Source organism: Anabrus simplex, chromosome 4, assembly GCF_040414725.1.
Source record: "Anabrus simplex isolate iqAnaSimp1 chromosome 4, ASM4041472v1, whole genome shotgun sequence".
In the NCBI taxonomy this organism is placed as follows: domain Eukaryota; kingdom Metazoa; phylum Arthropoda; class Insecta; order Orthoptera; family Tettigoniidae; genus Anabrus; species Anabrus simplex.
This window is the reverse complement of record NC_090268.1, coordinates 33,888,015-33,907,643: the sequence shown is the minus strand read 5'-3', so window position 1 is coordinate 33,907,643 and position 19,629 is coordinate 33,888,015. Positions and strand designations below refer to the sequence as shown.

General features: G+C 41.2%; 1 protein-coding gene across 2 annotated transcripts in view; it reads left to right on the top strand.

Moving 5' to 3' along the window:
• Positions 1–19,629, top strand: part of LOC136872373 (uncharacterized) — a 619,604-nt gene that overhangs the window by 573,205 nt on the left and 26,770 nt on the right. For both annotated transcript variants that reach the window (XM_067146185.2, XM_067146184.2), the window contains one exon: positions 2,440–2,528. In XM_067146185.2, the coding sequence (XP_067002286.1) occupies positions 2,440–2,528 (89 nt within the window). The remainder of the gene's footprint in view (positions 1–2,439; positions 2,529–19,629) is intronic.

Sequence of the window (19,629 nt, the reverse complement as noted above, 5' to 3'; positions counted from 1 at the left end):
GATGCCGGACGTTCAATTTTCCAAAAGGACGTCTTCAAGGGGTTGTAGACCAGTGTCTGGATGGTGGATTTTCCACTCGGATGCCTTGCTCCAGATGGTCCCAGACTTGCTCGATGGATTCAATTCGGGACATTTAGATGGCCACTCCATTCGTTGCATGTAGTGCTCTTGCAGGAAACTTCGCACGATGTTGACATCATGCGCTTCAGCTGTACCGTGCATGAATATTTCGTTTTCTCCAAGTTGCCTCACGTGAGAAATCACATGTGGCACTAGTATCTCGTCAATGTAACGTCGATCAGTTAAGGATCCATTGTAAATGATCAGGAGATCGGTTCTCGTGTTACAACTTAGGTCTGCCTACACTATAACAGATAATAAGAAGCGATAGATTGTGGCACTCCCATATCTTTTCCAGACTCACAGACTTCTGAACGATATAACACGAAACGGAATTAATACGAGAACAGAATAACACAGGAAGCCAGAGTCCTTGCCGCCAGTACAGATGATCTTCAGTAAACTGTAGTGCCCTGTCGCGATGGTCGATGTCGTCTGCCCAGTGCAGCTACTTGAGCGGGTCGTCGGCATCTTAAGTTGACCTCTTGAGTCCTGTTAGTGACAGGTCACTTACTCGAACTCCAGAAGCCTTCTGTAGGTCCATTGTAATGTTCGTGCTGCAACTTAGCGATTTCTGAGAGCTTGTCGACGCACAAAACGATCCTCCTTTGGCAACACTTCCGGTCTCCTGGAAACATTTCCTCAGATAAAAAATCATTTCTGGTCAACCCCTAGCATTTTGGCAAGTTATCTTTGCGAGTAACCTTCTTAAAGGAGTGTAAGTGTGAGAGTTGTTTCACTCTACAACTGCTTCCCCCGTTCTCTACCTCGATCCATATGATCGGCCATGACTTCCAAACACTACACTCCACACACTGTAATTTACACTGCCACATCCCAAACATCCCGATGACAGTGCAGCCATCTGTTATACAAACACGGTATATTGCTGCCATAATAGTCCAATCCCCATTCCACTATGCACTCATGCAATATAGTTAGGCGTTTTTGAGCAGTGTTGAACTGACACGTTATTGCTTCGTATTTCTTACGTTATTTCTACTTATATTTTGTTATATTTCCTGAATTTCTTTTTGCATTAATCTGAGGTCGACTCTACTTGCAGACATCGCCCAGTTCCATGGCCGGAAATCCTTCCTAATGCCAATCCCATGTGGAGGAATATATTCACTCCTTGCGTTTCTGTAGTGGTTAGTTGTATGATGTGATAGGCCTGTATTGCGTGTATATGAGGACATGTTTGTTAAGACGAACATAAACACCTAGTCCTCAAACCAGAGGAATTAAACAGATGCGGCTAAAATCCCCGGTCTCGCTGGGAATCAAACCGAGAACTCTGATAACCGAAGGTTTTACGCTAACCATTCAGCTAGTATTTTCAGTTATATTCTGTATAAAGTTTGTATGAATTCCTATTAGATCGCTTGACTTAGCTACACAACTTTTATAAGAAATTTTAGATTTCCACGAGCTTTCCTTGTTCTTAATTTTATGAAATTGTTCTGCTATTTTTCGTATTAGATGAAGGATACAGCATTATATCTCTCATTTTTATGAATCTGAAATAATAATAATAATAATAATAATAATAATAATAATAATAATGTCTGATTTCGCAACATGTATTTCTAATGGTTGTATTTTATAATACGATTTCAATATAATCAGTCAGTTGTGTTTCAAACAGCCCATATGGTTATTATGTTCGTATATATTTACTAAATCTCATAACATAGAAATAACATGCACGATGAAATAACAGTGGCTTTTTTTTTCTTCTTTTTACATCTGATAGGACTTTTTTCAATGCCACCTTCCCACGTTTATTTCAGGACTTGGCCAAGGGTTTAAGACTGGATGGTTTCCCTGCTGCCACGTGCTTTTTGTATTGAAAATCCCACTCGATTCGCCGGGAATCGTACCCAGAGAGAGAAGACGAATGGCTAGACTGCTGCACCAGACCCCTATTCCTATCTTTCTTTCCACGTTGTCAGATTAACTATTTTAGGTTTTTCGGAGATTCTAATGTGCCGAAATGTTGCCCCGCAGGTGTTCTTTAACGTACCGGTAAATCTACCGGAACGAGACATACCACCCGACTGAGCTGGGATCGAACCCAACAACTTGAGCTCAGGAGACCAGCACCGTGCCGTCTGAGCAGTCCAGCACGGCGCACGTTATAGAACTACAAAATTCCGCACCTTGGCATCTCCTAAAACTCCAAAAGTGGGACGTAAAACCAAGAATATTTATTTATTTATTTATTTATTTATTTATTTATTTATTTATTTATTTATTTATTTATTTATTTATTTATTTATTTATATCAAAAATTGAAATTCATTTACTTTGTTTCAGGGTATATGGATTCTACGACGAGTGTAAGAGAAGGTATAGCGTCAAACTGTGGAAGACTTTCACAGATCTCTTCAACTGTCTACCAGTGGGTAAGCGAAGTCATATTACACACATTACGAGAAAATGTCATGGTCCTCTGAGAGATAATGCGCAATAAAGTTAGCCCTTACGGGGATATGTACACTAACAGTAGCGGCGATTGGGAATTAGAACTGGGGAGGGGGGAGCATAAAAATAGTACAGAAAATAAAATGTACCCTGGTATGTGGTATATACATGAAAAAATAAAGGTACAAAAATTTTTGATCTTCTCTGAGCGAATTTCGACAGCGAGGTAAAGATTGTGACAGTTCACGAACTTAAGTGCGGTAATAATAGTTTTTCTGACTTTGATTCAATATTATACAATAAAACTTTCACCAAAGGAAAAATATTACGTATGTATTCCAATTAAACAGAACTACGACGAGATTATACAATTAAAAATCATTTGGTATTTGACCACACACTAAGAATCTAACAGAAACTAAAGAGACTGCCAGACCGACGAGTGTCCATGACCTTGGCAAAAAAATATATACCCCTGCTCCCCTCCCTCACAGCACGTGCAAAGTCTCCGCTATTTGCTGTGGCGCGACCAACGACAGTTTTTGCTTATTATCAGTGATTTTTTATAATTAACCCCTTCAGTCCTGAATTTTTCTGTTTAGAAAGAAAAATAATTTCTGACTGGATTTTGATTTTAGGTCATACTGGGGATGTACTTACAAAATTTGGTTGATGAGAGACCTCCCATTACAAAAATATATCATGTACAGTATACTGTACATTTGGTCTCAAGTGTTGCTGAATCCTAAACTTTACCTTGGATTGGCAACCTTCTTAGGACAGGATTTGGAGGTATACAATGTTTCTACTGTACTAAATAGTAAGCCATACATTCCTATAGAACTGAAATTATCTATTTTTGAGATATTTTCATTGTTTACATATAAATACTTACAAATATTCATATTTTGTTCACATGTTACCGACAAAGAAATGCTTCATAACAATTCACATTCATTTCATTGCTTATGAAATGCTGCAAAGCAGTTCCTGTTCCTATTTATACAAAGATGTACTCCACATTTTCTGCAGATAATGTGTGATCGCTGGGTGCAGTTAATTTTCTTGCATCGAGTAGGTTCTTTATTGCCATCATGCTCTGGTAAGTGATCAACACTATCCTGCACTTCCCTCTATGGTCTCCTCTCAGTTGTTTGTTTTTTATTAGTTGAAGGTGATGGTACAGGGCTTGTAGATAGCCTTCCTCTTTTGATACCCTTGAATTGGTTATCAACCTTCACAAAAGCTTCAGATACCCTAAGCTTGAAATCTAACAAATCCATTATCTCCTTTTGTGCCAACCCAGCATTTCTAGCATTTTGACTGTACTCCATCACTCAGAGAAAACAAATATTTATGCACTTCAGAAAGACGTGACATACAAGCCAATCAAACCTGAGGAAAGTAATTAAAGTGTTGTTTGGTTTGCACATTGTCATGGGAGCAGAATATCAGGCCTCTGTGTCAGGAAAATATCTTCAACAGAAAGTTCAGCATCTCCAGAAGTACCAATAGTATATCCATTGCCACTTGCCTCGGTTGGGCTGCTTACAGATATCATCTCAACATCAGCTCCTGAAATATATCGCAAAATAAAGCTGTATTTTAATAATTATTAGCTAAAAATTTGGCCAACTCAGTTTGCCATAAGAGTACTGGAGTTTCATGATGTGTAATAATACTGAATGTGATAACGTACCAATGAGCTGTATTTGTGGCTGGTTTGTGGTTCATCCTCATCATCACTGGCTAGTTCCTCCACATCAGACACATCTCCATTCTCCAACAACTTCAAAATCGTATCAACCTCGCTTGGGTTCATTTTCACTCTTGATGTGCCTGAATTTCAACAAAAATTTATTTTTAGGGAACTCAAAGAACAAAAACAAAGTTTCTTTTTACATTTCTAAGAGACAATCTAGTGTATACAACACTTAATCTTCTTCTATATTACTAGAAACTACCAGGTATATAAATAAAACTTTGTGAAAGATAATGAACTCAGTCACACTATTTGCAACACTTGAGACCCCTTGTACAGTATACTGTACATGCTATTATACAAGGATATTATGAGTCAAGGGATATGAAAGACTAACTATAATTAGTATGCATATTCTATTCAAACCTTTATCTTTAACCCCCAAACAGAACTTTACCCTAAACAGAATAAAATGTTAAAAATAAAGAATAAAATTTTCCCACTTACCTCCACTAACAGCATGCTTGTTTGCCATGTTTGTTGTTTATCTTCATAATTCACTAATGTGTTGATAGATGTCACTTCAACCAATTGAGAAACAAAGACAAAGCATAGAAGTCTCTAGCAAGATAGAGAACTCCTCTATTCACTAATAATTCTTGGTGCTATAAGCTAATGAATTTGATGTACAGTATACTGTACACCTGGACTGAAAGGGTTAAAGAAAATAAAGGAAATAATGAGCTGAGAAGACAACAGGGCTTGTACAAATTGCCTTTGTTTTATTATTCCTATAATTCCTTGCTTCAGCCGGCTAAAAAGGAATAAAAATGTAATGTTTTGTCCACAAAGTGGGGGGGGGGGCGACACTACCCCCACTCGCCCCTACCCCTAATCGCCGCTACTGTACACTATAAATGTCAGTTTTTCACTTTTGGTGTTCGTCTGACAGATCACACCTTCCTTCGTTTTTGCACCAGCACAAAAATTCCCGGGTTTCAACATATATGCATTTTACTGAAGAGTTTAATGCTTTAGTCAGTATGGTGGGCGTGGCATATGAACACAACACTACTCTGTAGCTCGCATGACGTTTGTAGATAGTTTCATTCTTTATCCTCTTCATCCAAAGATTCAAACTATTCCGACCTCATATGTCATACCTTTATTGGACGATTCACTCAAAATTGTAGAATACAGCGCAAAATACGCTAGGCAGAACGTAAATACAACCGGCCGCAATGAATTCGGAGTCTTCACTAACCTTGTCTGGTCTGACAATGTGTACAGTGCTTTATGGTACTCAACGCTACGTCAGAGCCTCTGATACAGAACATGCAGTCTGGCGTTGTCATGGTGAAGGGTGGCATTGTTTCGGCTTGTAACTCAAGTAATGTCCATCTTCTGTCCACGTCCATGCACTGGGTAATTACTGCACGTGACACATCAGTTCGACTCTAAAGCCGGGCGCAAATTGAGAGCGCATTAGAATTAATCTTTCTTCAGCACTCACCGATTCCCCGAGAAAAGTAGGGTAACGCAGGGAAACAGGCTCTGAACTGAGCTGCGCGCAGGGAAAGCGAATGTTGAAGTGACATTTCCATCAGTGACTTTATGTCGATAACGTGTATATTGAAACTTTACTACATACCAGAAGTTTTTTCTAAAAAAACTGTTTAATAACACTGAGCGGAAAACGTATCTAAAACATGATAAAGATAAACTTAATGAAGTGTTCATTCGTAGAGAATAAAATCATTCCGAGAAATTGCGTCAATTCAAATAGTCTCAGGAGCAAGCATTAACAAAAAAACAAAAAAAAACTAGCAGTTTCCCGCTGGCTCCGCCCGCAATGTATGGTGTTCGTTACTATCCTCACGGATGTATTTGCAAAGTTTCGAGTTAATGAAGTAAAACACATGATCTTCTGTGGTAATAGAATGTTATATTATGTCAACAAAACACTTGAAAATACATCACACAAAGAAATTGAATTAAACGTTCCTTGGAACAACACTACGCGCCGAACTGTTAAAAAGTCCTTCAAAGATCTTCGTCATGGTGACAAATGTACTCATAACTTTTCTCAGAATCTACCAATTTAAGTAGTTATTACCTCAAAAGAAAGCGCGTGAACCACTGAGTGTTTTTATACCAAAACAAACTGCGTCCATCAATTAGAACGAAAGATATGATTGTTTCAATGAGAAAAAATGTTGAAGAAATGAGACGTCAAATTGAATGTGCACTCATAACTTTCCTCAGAATCAACCGATTTGAATATTTAAAAGCTGAAATGAAAGATCTTGACCCACTGAGTGTTCTTAAGTCAAATCGAACTCCATACCTCAATTAGAACCAAATATATGATTGCTCCAAGGTGACAAAAAAATGAAAAAAACAAATAATTTGAGGAAGGCGGAAGTTAAGTGATTTATACTACCTGATGACAAATCTGTAAATGAATACCTTTCAGTTAAAAAAAAAAGGAAATCGACCGGATAGAATGGGCGGACTGACTGACTTTAGTTTCATAAATATTTTTAATACAGTCACTCCCATAAATATTCGGCCACTGATAAAATCCGCGAAAAAGTGATGACAATAACGCACCCATGAGCCGAATGTGAAACCAAATGTGTCCAAGTTACGAAACTACATTTGGTTGCTTAGGTCGAAGAGAAATCACGGAACATTGATGTACAGTATGCTGTAAAAGAAAGGACATAGTGGACATGGGTGAAATGACACGCCTCAAATATATTCGGTCACCCGAAAAGGCCGGGATTGCCGTTGTTTTCATTGACAGAGAGAGGGCAGATAGCGTTGCAAAACGTTCAGTTCAGGAGTGCGGTGACGCGAGACACGTCGTACAGAAATTATTTTGCTGCAGTGTTGCCGAATGGTATCAAATGGGGTGCAAAAAAACAACACAATACCACTTTTGAAGAACGCCAGCTCGTGATATTCCATCGTGCTCGAGGTAAATCGCATAGAAAGATATCGCAGATGCTTAACATAACCAGAACAACAATTGGAGATATAATAAGACGATGCAAAAATGAAGACAGAATTGTTTCAATTTCCCAGGCAGGCAGACCAAGAAGGCTGACACAACGAGAGGAGCTGTTGTGCTTCAGAATGGAAAACGAAATCCGAAAATTAGTGCTCCGAAACTGGCAGCAGCTGTTTTAGAGGAGTGTGGAAAGAAAGTGGGTACTGATACCGTGCGAAGAGCACTGCGAAGGTATTAGTTCTTTCGGAGAAGAGCTAGGAGGAAACCATACATTAGTGCAGTAAATAAAAACAAGCGGCTAGAGTTCGCAAAAATCTTCGTACGCAAACCCAGTGCTTGGTGGGAGGATGTATTATTTGTTGATGAGTCAAAGTTCAACGTCTTCAGGTCCGATCGAAAGCAATTTGTGTGCTGGAAACGTCATGAAGAACTGAGAACAAGCAATTTACAAGCAACGGGAAAAAATTGTGGAGGAAGAGCAATCGTGTAGGGATGTGTAGCATCGAACGGGGTTGGTGCACTGAGTTTCATTGAAGATACTTCGACAAAAAAGGGCGTATTTGGCTATCCTCAAAAACAATTTGCGTAAATTTGTGGAACAACTTGGTATACAGTGTACTTTTAAGTTCTACCAAGATATCGACCTCAAGCACAAGTCGTAACTTGTCAGGGAGTGGCTGTTGTACAACTGCCCGAAGGTCTTGAAACTCCACCACAATCACTCGACCTGAACCCCATCGAGAAGGTATGGAGTCGAATGAAGGCAGCTCTGCAATTGCCGCGGTCAAGTTCCTTCAGAGACTTGAAGAGGAGACTGCTAAAAGAATGGGCGGCATTAAGCCCTGATTACATCAAGAAAGTTATCGCCAGTATGCCGAATCGACTGGAATAGGTCCTAAAACATCAAGGTGGACCTACAAAGTACTGAATGTGTAACACTGTTGTAAATTATGCGAGTTTATGTTGCTTTTTGTATAGTGGCCGAATATTTTTGAGGTGGCACTGGAATTATTGCTTTTATTTAATGTACGACAGAGGGCGTACTAATGACTGTCAGAAGATTTTGAATTACATCACAATGTTTGTATAACGTGTTACTATGTTTTCCTACATGTTTCGTTGTATTAAACGTTATCATTATAGTGTAAGAATAACTACCCAATAAAAGTGTGTGAAAAATCAGACTGACCGAATATTTATGGGAGTAACTGTATATAGATTACTACACATAATTTTAATGAATGTGTAGAAGTAGACAATACATTTCAAGATTACGTGTTTATCTCATTTTAATTAATTAATTCTTGCCATTCAGTATTATTAGTTCATTACAATTTATATATAGAAAATATATGCGTATTTTTACAAAAAAAAGTCTGCTAAAGAGGGAATCTACTGAATATAAAATGTCAACTAAAATAAATAAAATAATACGAATTAAATAAACAAATTAAAAAACGTGCAACCGCAATTTTAAATCGATTTTCATGTAGTCAGCATGTACGTGTCATATGAAAGTTTTCTCTCTCTTCGGAAAAGAAAAATTTTCACTCCGCGCAGGTCGTAATCACTAGTGAAAAATGTGGCACGAACACAGACCTTCGCAGTTCATGGACGCGCTGAAACTGCGCCACGTTACCGTGCGTTCGAACATTCGCTGTTGTATTCACTTCCGTGTTTCACGTAACTCACCAAACTGCGTCCTAACAGGGCTTCCGGACCGTTGCACGTCCCTGTTGACATCTCACAACGGTTCGGTACAGAAGTGCATGTTTCCCACAGCTTCCAGAAGCTCTCTAACATTCATTGGTATTGTGACCTCGGTGACGGCCAGTTTGATGTGCACACGCTGCTCTTGCCTCGTCACATCCATACTGCACGGAGTCCCATCGCCCTCTGCGCGGTACCTGTCCAATACACCGCCATATCGTGCCGTGTGAGTGTCATACTTTCCGGGGCATATGACCGTTGTACGGTAGCACTGTGAAAAGGTGAGGAAAAAACCAGTTGCCGTGACTTACGCCCAAACCAGTCCGTGTACTTCAGACCACTTAACTTTAAACGTCCATCCATAACTCTGTTCATCGTAATTAAAATGTATCAAATGTTATACACGATAATTAGTACACGCACGCACATTAATGGTGTCCCGACATAAACAATCAACACTGCCCCACTCCAGTACTGAAAAGGAGGGGAGAGAGTAAAGGGATAGTGTTGAAGGCCACTCCAGTACTGAAAAGGAGGGGAAGGGCGTGGACAGGTAGTGCTGAATACACAGTGCGTGTATTCCGGCGTTATACTGTAACATAGTAATAAGATGTCTCCTATCTTATCATAGGTGAATCGAGGCCATATTATTGGCATGTGGGAGGCTCACATGGTCCCAAGCAATAGCACAAGCAATACCATGTAGTCTTAAGACAGTTTGGAGATGGATAGAAATATGGCAAGAACGAGGTGAAGAAGGATTGGTAGACCCGATATAACGCAGCTACAAAATATTCCTAACTAGTATAAAATACTTTTCGGTTAAAAACCTCCTTTACCTCTTAATACTGTAATTAACAGAGTAGGTACCTTTTTAATTTTTTTAAATGTTAAAATGCTATTTGTTCGGGGCGTCGAACTATAGAGTTCTTTTGCCCCTGCTTGCACAATATATGAACCTGCATGTAATTGGAATTGCGGAAGTGTTGAGTGTTGAATGTGAGAAACGTTAAGGACAACACAAACACGCAGTCCCCAGGCCAGGGATATAATCATTTACAATTAAAACCCCCTGGCCCGGCCGGGAATCGAACCCGGGGCGGCCGGACGAGTTGCCCCGTACACCGCGGGGCCGGACAAGTAGATAACATAATGCTGTACTTCAATACATCCGCCATTGTGCCCATTTCGATCACAACGAAGTCTTGTAGCGGGCTGTCTGCATGCAGTCCATGCAGCAATGCGTTAAGCGAGAAGGTGGGTCATTGTGCCTTCGGCACTACCCCTTCACTCCCTTTCCCATTGTTTTGTACTGGATTGGCCTTCAACACTACCCCTTCACTCTCTCTTCTTCTTTTCAGTACTGGAGTGGGGCAGTGTTCATTGTTTACGTCGGGACACGATTAATGTGCACGTTTGTACAATGTATCAAATGACTTGGTGAAAACAAATGTTAGGCTTTAAAAAATATATTTATTCTAAAATTTGTTATCGTGTAATTTAGACCGATAGCGTGTAACTTGGACGAGGTGATCGTGTAATTTTTTTTTTCTTTTTTTGCTATTTGCTTTACGTCGCACTGACATAGATAGGTCTTATAGCGACGATGGGACAGGAAAGGCCTAGAATGGGAAGGGTGTAGATCGTGTAATTTGGAATGGTAAATATAAACACTGTCCGCCTCTGTGGTATAGTGGTTAGTGTGGTTAGCTAATACCCCCGGAGGCCCGGGTTCCATTCCCGGCTCTGCCACGAAATTTTAAAAGTGGTACGAGGGCTGGAGGTCAACTGAGCAGAGGGGATTGGATTCCCACCTCAGCCATCCTCGAAGTAGTTTTCCGTGGTTTCCCACTTTTCCTCCAGGAAAATGTTGGGATGTTACCTAACTTAATGCCACGGCCGCTTGCTTCCATCTTGCTTGTCTATCTTTGCACTCTTCCCATCCACCTACAAGGCCCCTGTTCAGAATAGCAGGTGAGGTCGCTTGATCGAGGTTCTGGTCCTCTTACGCAGTTGTATCCCCCAGACCCAAAGTGTCACGCTCAAGGAAACTGTCCTTGAGGCGGTAGAGGTGGGATCTCTCGCTGAGTCCGAGGGAAAAACCAACCCTGACCAGTAAATGGATTAAGAAAGAAAGAAATACAAACACTTGTAAGCTATTTAAAGTATTTACAGTATTATGAAACACTAAGCAATAAAATACGACACTGTGAATTGTGATCGTCACTTTTGGCATGGAGGACAATGATAAAACAATTCATCCTGAAGTTTGGCGCATTTTTCATGAGCCCACTTTTTGCAACTGTTGCACCGAATCCAATCGTCATCATAATACTTGTCACTTACAATGACGTCAGGTAGCTCCTCAATTGTAATCATGTAAGCTGAGTGGACCTCGAATCAGCCCTCAGATCCAGGTCAAAATCCCTGACCTGGCCGGGAATCGAACCAGGGACAACCCGATAAGAGGCACTGCGGAGCCGGCCTCAAATTATAAAACAGCATTTAGTATCACCCGTAAAACTACGAAGAAATGTAATTATTGCAATTGTTTCAACGATCCAAATTACACGCTCTCGGGCAGTGCAAATTACACGACATGCAAAGATTTAAACAAAAACTAAATAATATGCCATTCTTTAAAATTTATTAATGAAACTATGTTAAAAGTTGGCTAGATATTTCATCAGCTAACACCCTCCTGGTTGAAATAACTGCTCCACAGTAAACTTACTTGTCACCGTATAAGCTTACAAGGAATGTGAATATTAAGATTGTTTTCCTCTTCCCCCTTCAATCTAAAGTCCATCAGGAAGAAAGCTAACCTCGGCTGTCTTGCTGACCTTGTCTCCGACAGGGGGTGACCAAACTTGTTATTGGTGAAAATTACACGGACTTCCCCTACGCACCATGCCTTCATATTAAAGACGGCAATTGATCATTATATAAAATCAATAATGTCAAAAATGTTTTGATCATGCATCTGTAGACAGAGACCTTTTATTATAAAAATGAAGTAGACTACACAATATCGGTTCGGTGGAAACCGCAGCTTGTGTCGATTCATTATTCATCATGGCTTCAGTTGATTAAAACTCTCTCCATATATCAGCCAGTGGCGGCGCGTGGCCCTTATCAAAGTGTTGCACACTAGTTTGCAGAAACATGGATTTTAAAAAAACAATGTATGGGTATTAAAGTTCAAATAGAAACATGCTTTTTTAAATTTACACAAATCAATCCTCTCCGTACATCTGGATATATCAAATCAAATCAGATCAAAATCACTTTATTTGCAAATGAGGTGTCTACCTCGGTGGAATTGGTGCACTAAAATGCATTATTATGAAGCGCTAACTTTTAAATTAACAAGAGAAGAAGACATGGAATACAGTATTATACAATTTACACTAACAATATTTTCTGTTAAACAAGCAGCCCGTCCTTAATAAATGTACATTGTTTACAAAACTCTACTTATAATATCCCCTATACTTACATAGTCAACTAATATAAGTATGTGGAATTACTTCAAATAATACTATACAAGTGCTATAAGATTAGACTTTACATTGCATTTATTTATTTATTTATTTATTTATTTATTTATTTATTTATTTATTTATTTATTTATTTATTTATTTATTTATTTATTTTGGTTGGTTGGTTGGTTGGTTGGTTGGTTGGTTGGTTGGTTGGTTGGTTGGTTGGTTGGTTGGTTGGTTGGTTTGGAACCTAAGCAGCATAACGACCTGCTGCGTCTTAACCAGAGTCCCTTTTGCCATCGCTTTTCAGAGTTCCTGAAGGGCATTCACAGCTACCGTAGCGGTCCCAGGGCCCTCGGAAGTCCCTATTGTACTTCACCCCAACAGGCAGTCTCCTACCTTGAGTATCCAATCTCATAGACCAGGGAATGGAATTAATTTTTTCACAAAAAGAAAAATACAATAACCTGCACTGGTCGAATGCCCTCTAATATTTCATCTCTTTTCTCTGCTGCTGTTTATTCTGTTCTTGAATATCTGTACAGATACAGTGTGTATCAGCACTATGCCTGTGTGTCTGTTACGTCATCAGCCCAGATGCTGGTTGAATCCTCAAAATAGCATCACCAAAGTCTATGCTGTTATAGGAAAACCACAAAAACCAATGGCAGTACCAAAATGAGGCGTACTAGGCAAAACGAGGAGGAGCGAGGTAGTTTGCCATTGCTTAACTCACTGGGCCAGAAAGTGCTATTGCAGCACGACTAACCCTATGACCAACACCTTTCGTAACAATCCGACGCACTGGTTGTGCTCTGAGTGTCATTACTCAGCACCACCCATACCATAACAGCTTCCATATTGCCACAGCCATGGATGACACTGGGAACGGTGGAAGCTCCACTTTGCCTGCGCCAAGAGATGCATGCAAAAGTACCGTATCAGAACTATACGAACAAGAAATTCAGGGGATGCTCTTCGTGTAATGTAAAGAACGATAGTGCAATCGGATCGGAGTAGAAAAAAAAAATTCTTTACGAGAAAATGAGGTTTCTTTGTTACTTCCGGGCTCGCGATTCAAATTAACGAACTGGCCGTATTTGCTATGGCAGAGCACAAGCCGCTGCCTGTTGCAGTGCGTCAGAGAAGGAAAGGGAAGGGAGGGGAAGTGGGAGACAGAGATAAAGCTCGGTGCGAATGCACAAGTTTTTCGTCCCTTCCGTATAGTCGCTTCCCAGTCTCAGTACAGTTTGTTCTGCTCAAACTGACTATTCTCCCGTCACCGAGGGAACCGAACCTGATGTAAACAAAGAAAAATGTGTATCCGTATGTATCCATCCGCGGGCTAAACGCTGATTGGAGAATCACTAGGCTACTCCCGGACAAATGGCAGGAACGTCCGACTCGTTGGCTGAACGGTCAGCGTACTGGCCTTCGGTTCAGAGGGTCCCGGCCGGGTCGGGGATTTTAACCTCAATTGGTTAATTCCATTGGCAAGGGGGCTGGGTGTATGTGTTGTCTTCATCATCATTTCATCCTCATCTCGACGCGCAGGTCACCTACGGATGTCAAATAGAAAGACCTGCACCTGGCGAGCCGAACCCGTCCTGGGATATCCCGGCAGTAAAAGCCATACGACATTTCATTTCAATGGCAGGAACCACGTGGGCAGTCTTGAAACTGTCGTTACTTCGCTTGATTGCGGCGATTACATCAGGATTAGCTCTACATAGACTGTTGCCGTATACCACTGACGTCAACATTTAGTTGACAGGCAATTGTGATGCGGATTACGGCACAAATTATACTCATTGTCCGCGAAAAATAAAAACAATGAATGATAAATGGCATCTCGATATTTAACATAGCCTATCAGAAAAGAAAGGTACATATGAATTTATGGCCGAAACGTAAATACGTAATAAATCAATCATAACAGCGCATATAAGTACAACTTCACACATTTAATATTCTAATCAAATAAAATTCTAGCGAGGAACTTATAGCATAGGAAAGGAAATATTAGAACAATAAAATGTACAGAACTTTACCTAATCAGAATGTGATAAAGGACGAACGCGTTCCAAGTCGGCGCTTCTTCGATTTCCCAGGTGTTCTTACCAATCCTTGGTGCAGTCGTTCGCTGCGCGCGGTATTAATGCTCCACTCCGAAACACAAGTGAACTCGGATGTCAGCTTCGCAAATCCTTTAAAGCTAAAGTCGGGTATTTCTTACAAAATTTATGAAACACATTCAATGTAATTGCCTTCTCGCCACTTTTCAAAGGTTTCCCTTTGCGATGCTTAACGAACTCAACTCGGTGATCCGCATTGCACAAAAACAAGTAATGTCTCACTCACTCACTCTCACTTACTCACACAGTGTATCTGCTTGCTTCCCAAGCTCACAGCTTAACAAAATGGCGGGTCAAGCATGAGCGCATGTGTCCCTGGTGCTCTTCAATTTGAAATGCTTGTTTATATTAAATAACATTGAATACAAATAGTTTTTTGTATATTTCTCTGACTTAAATTATTTGAGGAATTATATTTCGGACATTTTGCATCTAGGATCGCATTAGCCATGATGTGGCTAACGAACTAGTTTCATGTCTCCGCGTAGGTGTCCCGCGGCAGCACTAGCCAATAAACGTTAACCCAAGCACGCACGTGCTTATGTTTACATCATGACTGGTTCTCTGGGTGGAATCTGTACAATATGCAAACTCCGTAGGAAGAGAAGATGAACTTGTACCTAGAATACAGGCAGCTTTCCAGGTCGTTCGCGACACGCCGCACATCCTGAATAGTAGAGTCTAAGGGCCACTACTACACCGTTGTGAACCGTGCATCGAAGTAGGAGGGAGGCATATTGAACATCTACCGTAATCGAACCATTGGGCGTATTGTTTCCTTCGGTCAGTATTTCTTTCCATTTACAGTGAAGGAATACACAATCGTAGTGTGGCAACGTTGCATCTTCGAGCAAAGGACGTTACTGCGACCAACAGACGAGAAGAGAAACGATCTGATGCATTCCTTGACTGACAAGTGTGTCTAAATTACAGTGTGTTCTTGTACTGTGTGTGCAGTTACGGCTTTTTAATAAACGAAGTGTGCATATTGCCTGTAAGAGACAAGGACAATCTTGCGCGATTCAAACGAGGAAACTTGTGCAAACGCTCTGTGTCCATCACACACCCCACTTTCCCTCCCTTCCCTTCTCATCCCAGAAACAAGGCAGTGGCTTGTGCACTGACACCCTATGGGTGGGGGGGACGCAGACGAAGAATACACCCACGGTATCTCCTGCCCCTTGTAAGCGGCAACTAAAAGGGGTGACCAAGGGATGATTGAATTAGAACCATGAAACTACTTGTGATTAGTACCATCACGCGGGGAAAGGCACAGGTCGCCTTTAATTGTGAGTAGTTCCACTATGTTAGGAACACAGTAGGTTTGTGATTAGTAGCACCAGATAGCGGTTCACTGTGGGTTTCCAGTACCCGTGATTAGTACCACTATATGCGGAACATCGCAGGCTTACGTTGCCTGTGATTAGTACCACTAAGTTTATATGGTCTGCGTTTCCTGTTATTTTTACCCACTATGTGAGGAACACCACGGGATAGTTCGAGTCCCTGTGGTTAGTACACCTACGTGAGGTGCACCATGGGTTTGCGTTGCCTACGAGCGGAGCCATTATGTGAGAAACGTCATAAGTCTGCGTTACCTGTACGACGCACAATACTTGTGAGTATTACCATAATGTTTGGAACACCGTGAGTTAACGCTACCATTGGTTAGTACCGCAACTTGAGAAATATCATGGTTCTACTTTACTAGCGATAAGTGCCATTATGAGGGACCGTTGACCTTTAGACAACAAGCATCATCGATTCAGGATTGTGCTTTAGTAGCAGTCCCTTGTTCAGGCATATTTCCACGAACCTGCTCCGCAGGCGTAGCAGGGGGAGAGGTGATACTCCCACGTGGCGCGTCCCAGGTGGCGGATAGGGGGGTCCTAACCGGCTTGCCGGCGGACTTGAGGGAAATAAAATACCTCTCGCGGACCAAACACACTACCCCCTGCAGGTGGGGGACGCACATGTAGAATACACCCGCGGTATCCCCTGCCTGTCGTAAGAGGCGACTAAAAGGGGCGACCAAGGGCCGACTGAATTAGAACCATGAAACTACTTGTGAATCGTACCATCACGCGGGGAACACCATAGGTTGCCTGTACTTGCGAGTAGTACCACTAAATTCGGTACGAAATAGGTTTGTGATTAGTAGCAGTTAAAGCCTGGCCTGGTGGATTCCAGTACCCGTGCGTCGTACCCATGTGTGCAACACCGCGGGTCTGGGCGTAGCCTGTGAGTTGTACCACTATATGAGCAGCACCGTGGGTCTGCGATGCCTGTGATTAGTACCCACTATGTGAGGAACACCACGGGAATACCGGCGCCCGTGTTTAGTACACCTAGGTGGGGAACCTTCTCGGTTTGCGTTGACTCTGAGTTGGGCCATTGTGTGAGACACACCATAGGTCTGCGTTACTTGTACGTATTGCAATACTTGTGAGTAGTACCATCTTTTGTGGAACACCGTGAGTCTTCGCTACTTCTGAATAATACCCCAACATGACACATACCATGGTTCTATTTTACTCGCGACATGTACCATTCTGTGGGGCCTTAGACGTGGATTTTGCACCCCCTTTAGACACCAAGCATCATTGTGCTTTGTAAGTGGTTCCTTGGTCGGTAATAATGTTATTTTCGATCTGTATTGAGTCGCATCCACTGGTTTTTGTTTGTTTGTTTTGTGTTTTGTTGAGTTCCTGTCCATCCATTCATTCTTCATGCCATATTTAATTTTTATTTCGGTCAGTGGATGCCTTTGCAATTTTTGTTCTTTCATTTCGTACCATTAGGGGCCGATGACCTTCGATGTTAGGCCCCTTAAAACAACAAGCATCATCATCATCATCAGGCATATTTTTTTCTGGGAAGGTGAGGCATTGCGGGTCGGATCCAATGATTGTTTTAAATTCATATTCATCCATCCATTCAGTCTTTATCATCACGTTTTCAATTCTGGTCAGTGGATGAATTTTGTACTTTTAAATTGTTATTACATTTAGTCTCATCCCGTACCATTAGGGGCCGATGACCTAAAAAACAAGCATCATCATCATCATCATCATCGACATAGCAAATACGGGGAGTTCGTCAGTTTGAATCGTGCGCTCGGAAGTAACAAAGCGACATATTTTTTTCTTTTTTTCTTCTTCTTCTCCTTCTTCTTCTTCTTCTTCTTCTTCTTTTTACCCTCCAGGGTCGGTTTTTCACTCGGACTCAGCGAGGAATCCCACCTCCACCACCTCAAGGGCAGTGTCCTGCAGCTTCAGGCTCTGGGTCGGGGATACAACTGGTGAGGATGACCAGTACATCCCCCAAGCGGCCTCACCTGCTATGCTGAACAGGAGCCTTGCGGAAGGATGGGAAGATTGGAAGGGATAGACAACGAAGAGCGAAGGAAGTGGCCGTAGCCTTAAGTTAGGTACCATCCCGGCATTTACCTGAAGAAGTGGGAAACCACGGAAAACCACTTCCAGGATGGCTGAGGAGGGAATTGAGCCCACCTCTACTCACTTGACCTCCCGAGGCTGAGTGGACCCCGTTCCAGCCCTCGTACCACTTATCAAATTTCGTGGCAGAGCCTGGAATCGAACCCGGGCCTCCGGGGGGGTGGCAGCTAATCACACTAACCAGTACACTTCAGAGGCGGACAGCCTCATTTTCTTGAAAAGAAACTTTTCTCCGCCAAAACACAAAGAGCATCCCTGATTTTTTTGTCGGTATAGTTCTGATACACCTGTAATACGTAACAAAGCTCTATCCGGCGACTTTTGGCAGCAAAAATGTTATAATTTGGTATACGGTATTAAATGAACAATGTATATGCCGTAATATTATGTAGTCATATTTGTTGATCTTTCGTTTTAGATCATCTTAGCCCGGCTAACATAGACCCGCCGCGCCTGGCTTTCTTGGATCGAAGGTCTCGAGTCAGTTGCACATTGTAGGTTTATTTTATTTCACTACAAAAATTACCCGGTCGTGACTTTTGGCACATCCTATAAATTATTACTGTAGGCCGTGAAAGTACAAGCGTAATCAAATCAATTCTCTAAACGATATTTAAATTGATTTATGATTATTTTTTGCATTCATAGTTAAGAGTGTGTTCTGTGGCAAAGAAGTTCTTTGCATTCAACAAAAACGAAAGTAAAAGAACGCATGACCCTAGAAACAGAACTTCTAAATAATTTAAGATCGAAGACAACGGTGTTTCTCTGTGGTATTGATTTCCTGGAACATTTTCGATATTACAGAGTGTATACTAAAACATTGAGACGCACTGGGAGAAAACATTCACAACTGAGCACATTCTTAATGCATGACACGCCCGCCCCGCCTCTGTCTACTAGACCTGGGTAAGAAATGAGATTCGTTTTAAGGAGATGTGTGCGGGGAGTAGCCATCTTGCATCAGAAGATTGAAAATTGCATTCATCCTGTGTTCTTACGTCAAGGAGATCTGATTTATAATAATTATTCTGATATAAATTACTTTATATCCGATTGAATGGGTGTGATTAAAAAAGATTCCATGTAGCATTACTTTTAGTAAATTGTAGAAAACTGTCAATTTTTTAAGCTGAGGGTCAAATGTAAAAACGTGCATTTACAGAGTTCGTTTAAATAACCTTACTAAGCTAACAGAGTTTTCTTTCTTTCTTTCTTTCTTTTTTTAATGCTTACGAGTTTGGACCTAGTTTTAAGCCTTTATTGAATGCTCTAACATTAATAATTACATGGCTTAAACTATCACGTCTGCTGTCTACAATGTACATCAAATCCTTTATACCGTAATTTGTGAAATATTCTATATATTAAAATGACAGAGAACATCTTGAGGCGACCTCTATGGTTCACAACCATAGTTGTAACTCGGAGCTTGCTCCATCCAAGGCTTTGACAGTCAAGAATGGACGGAAATCTTTTCGGTAAATTTCCACCGCTCGGTACTAGCCAGGGAAGACTGCATTCGGATACGGTGGGCAGTCGCTTGAAAGATAGTCAGATGAGTCGGAGCATCTGG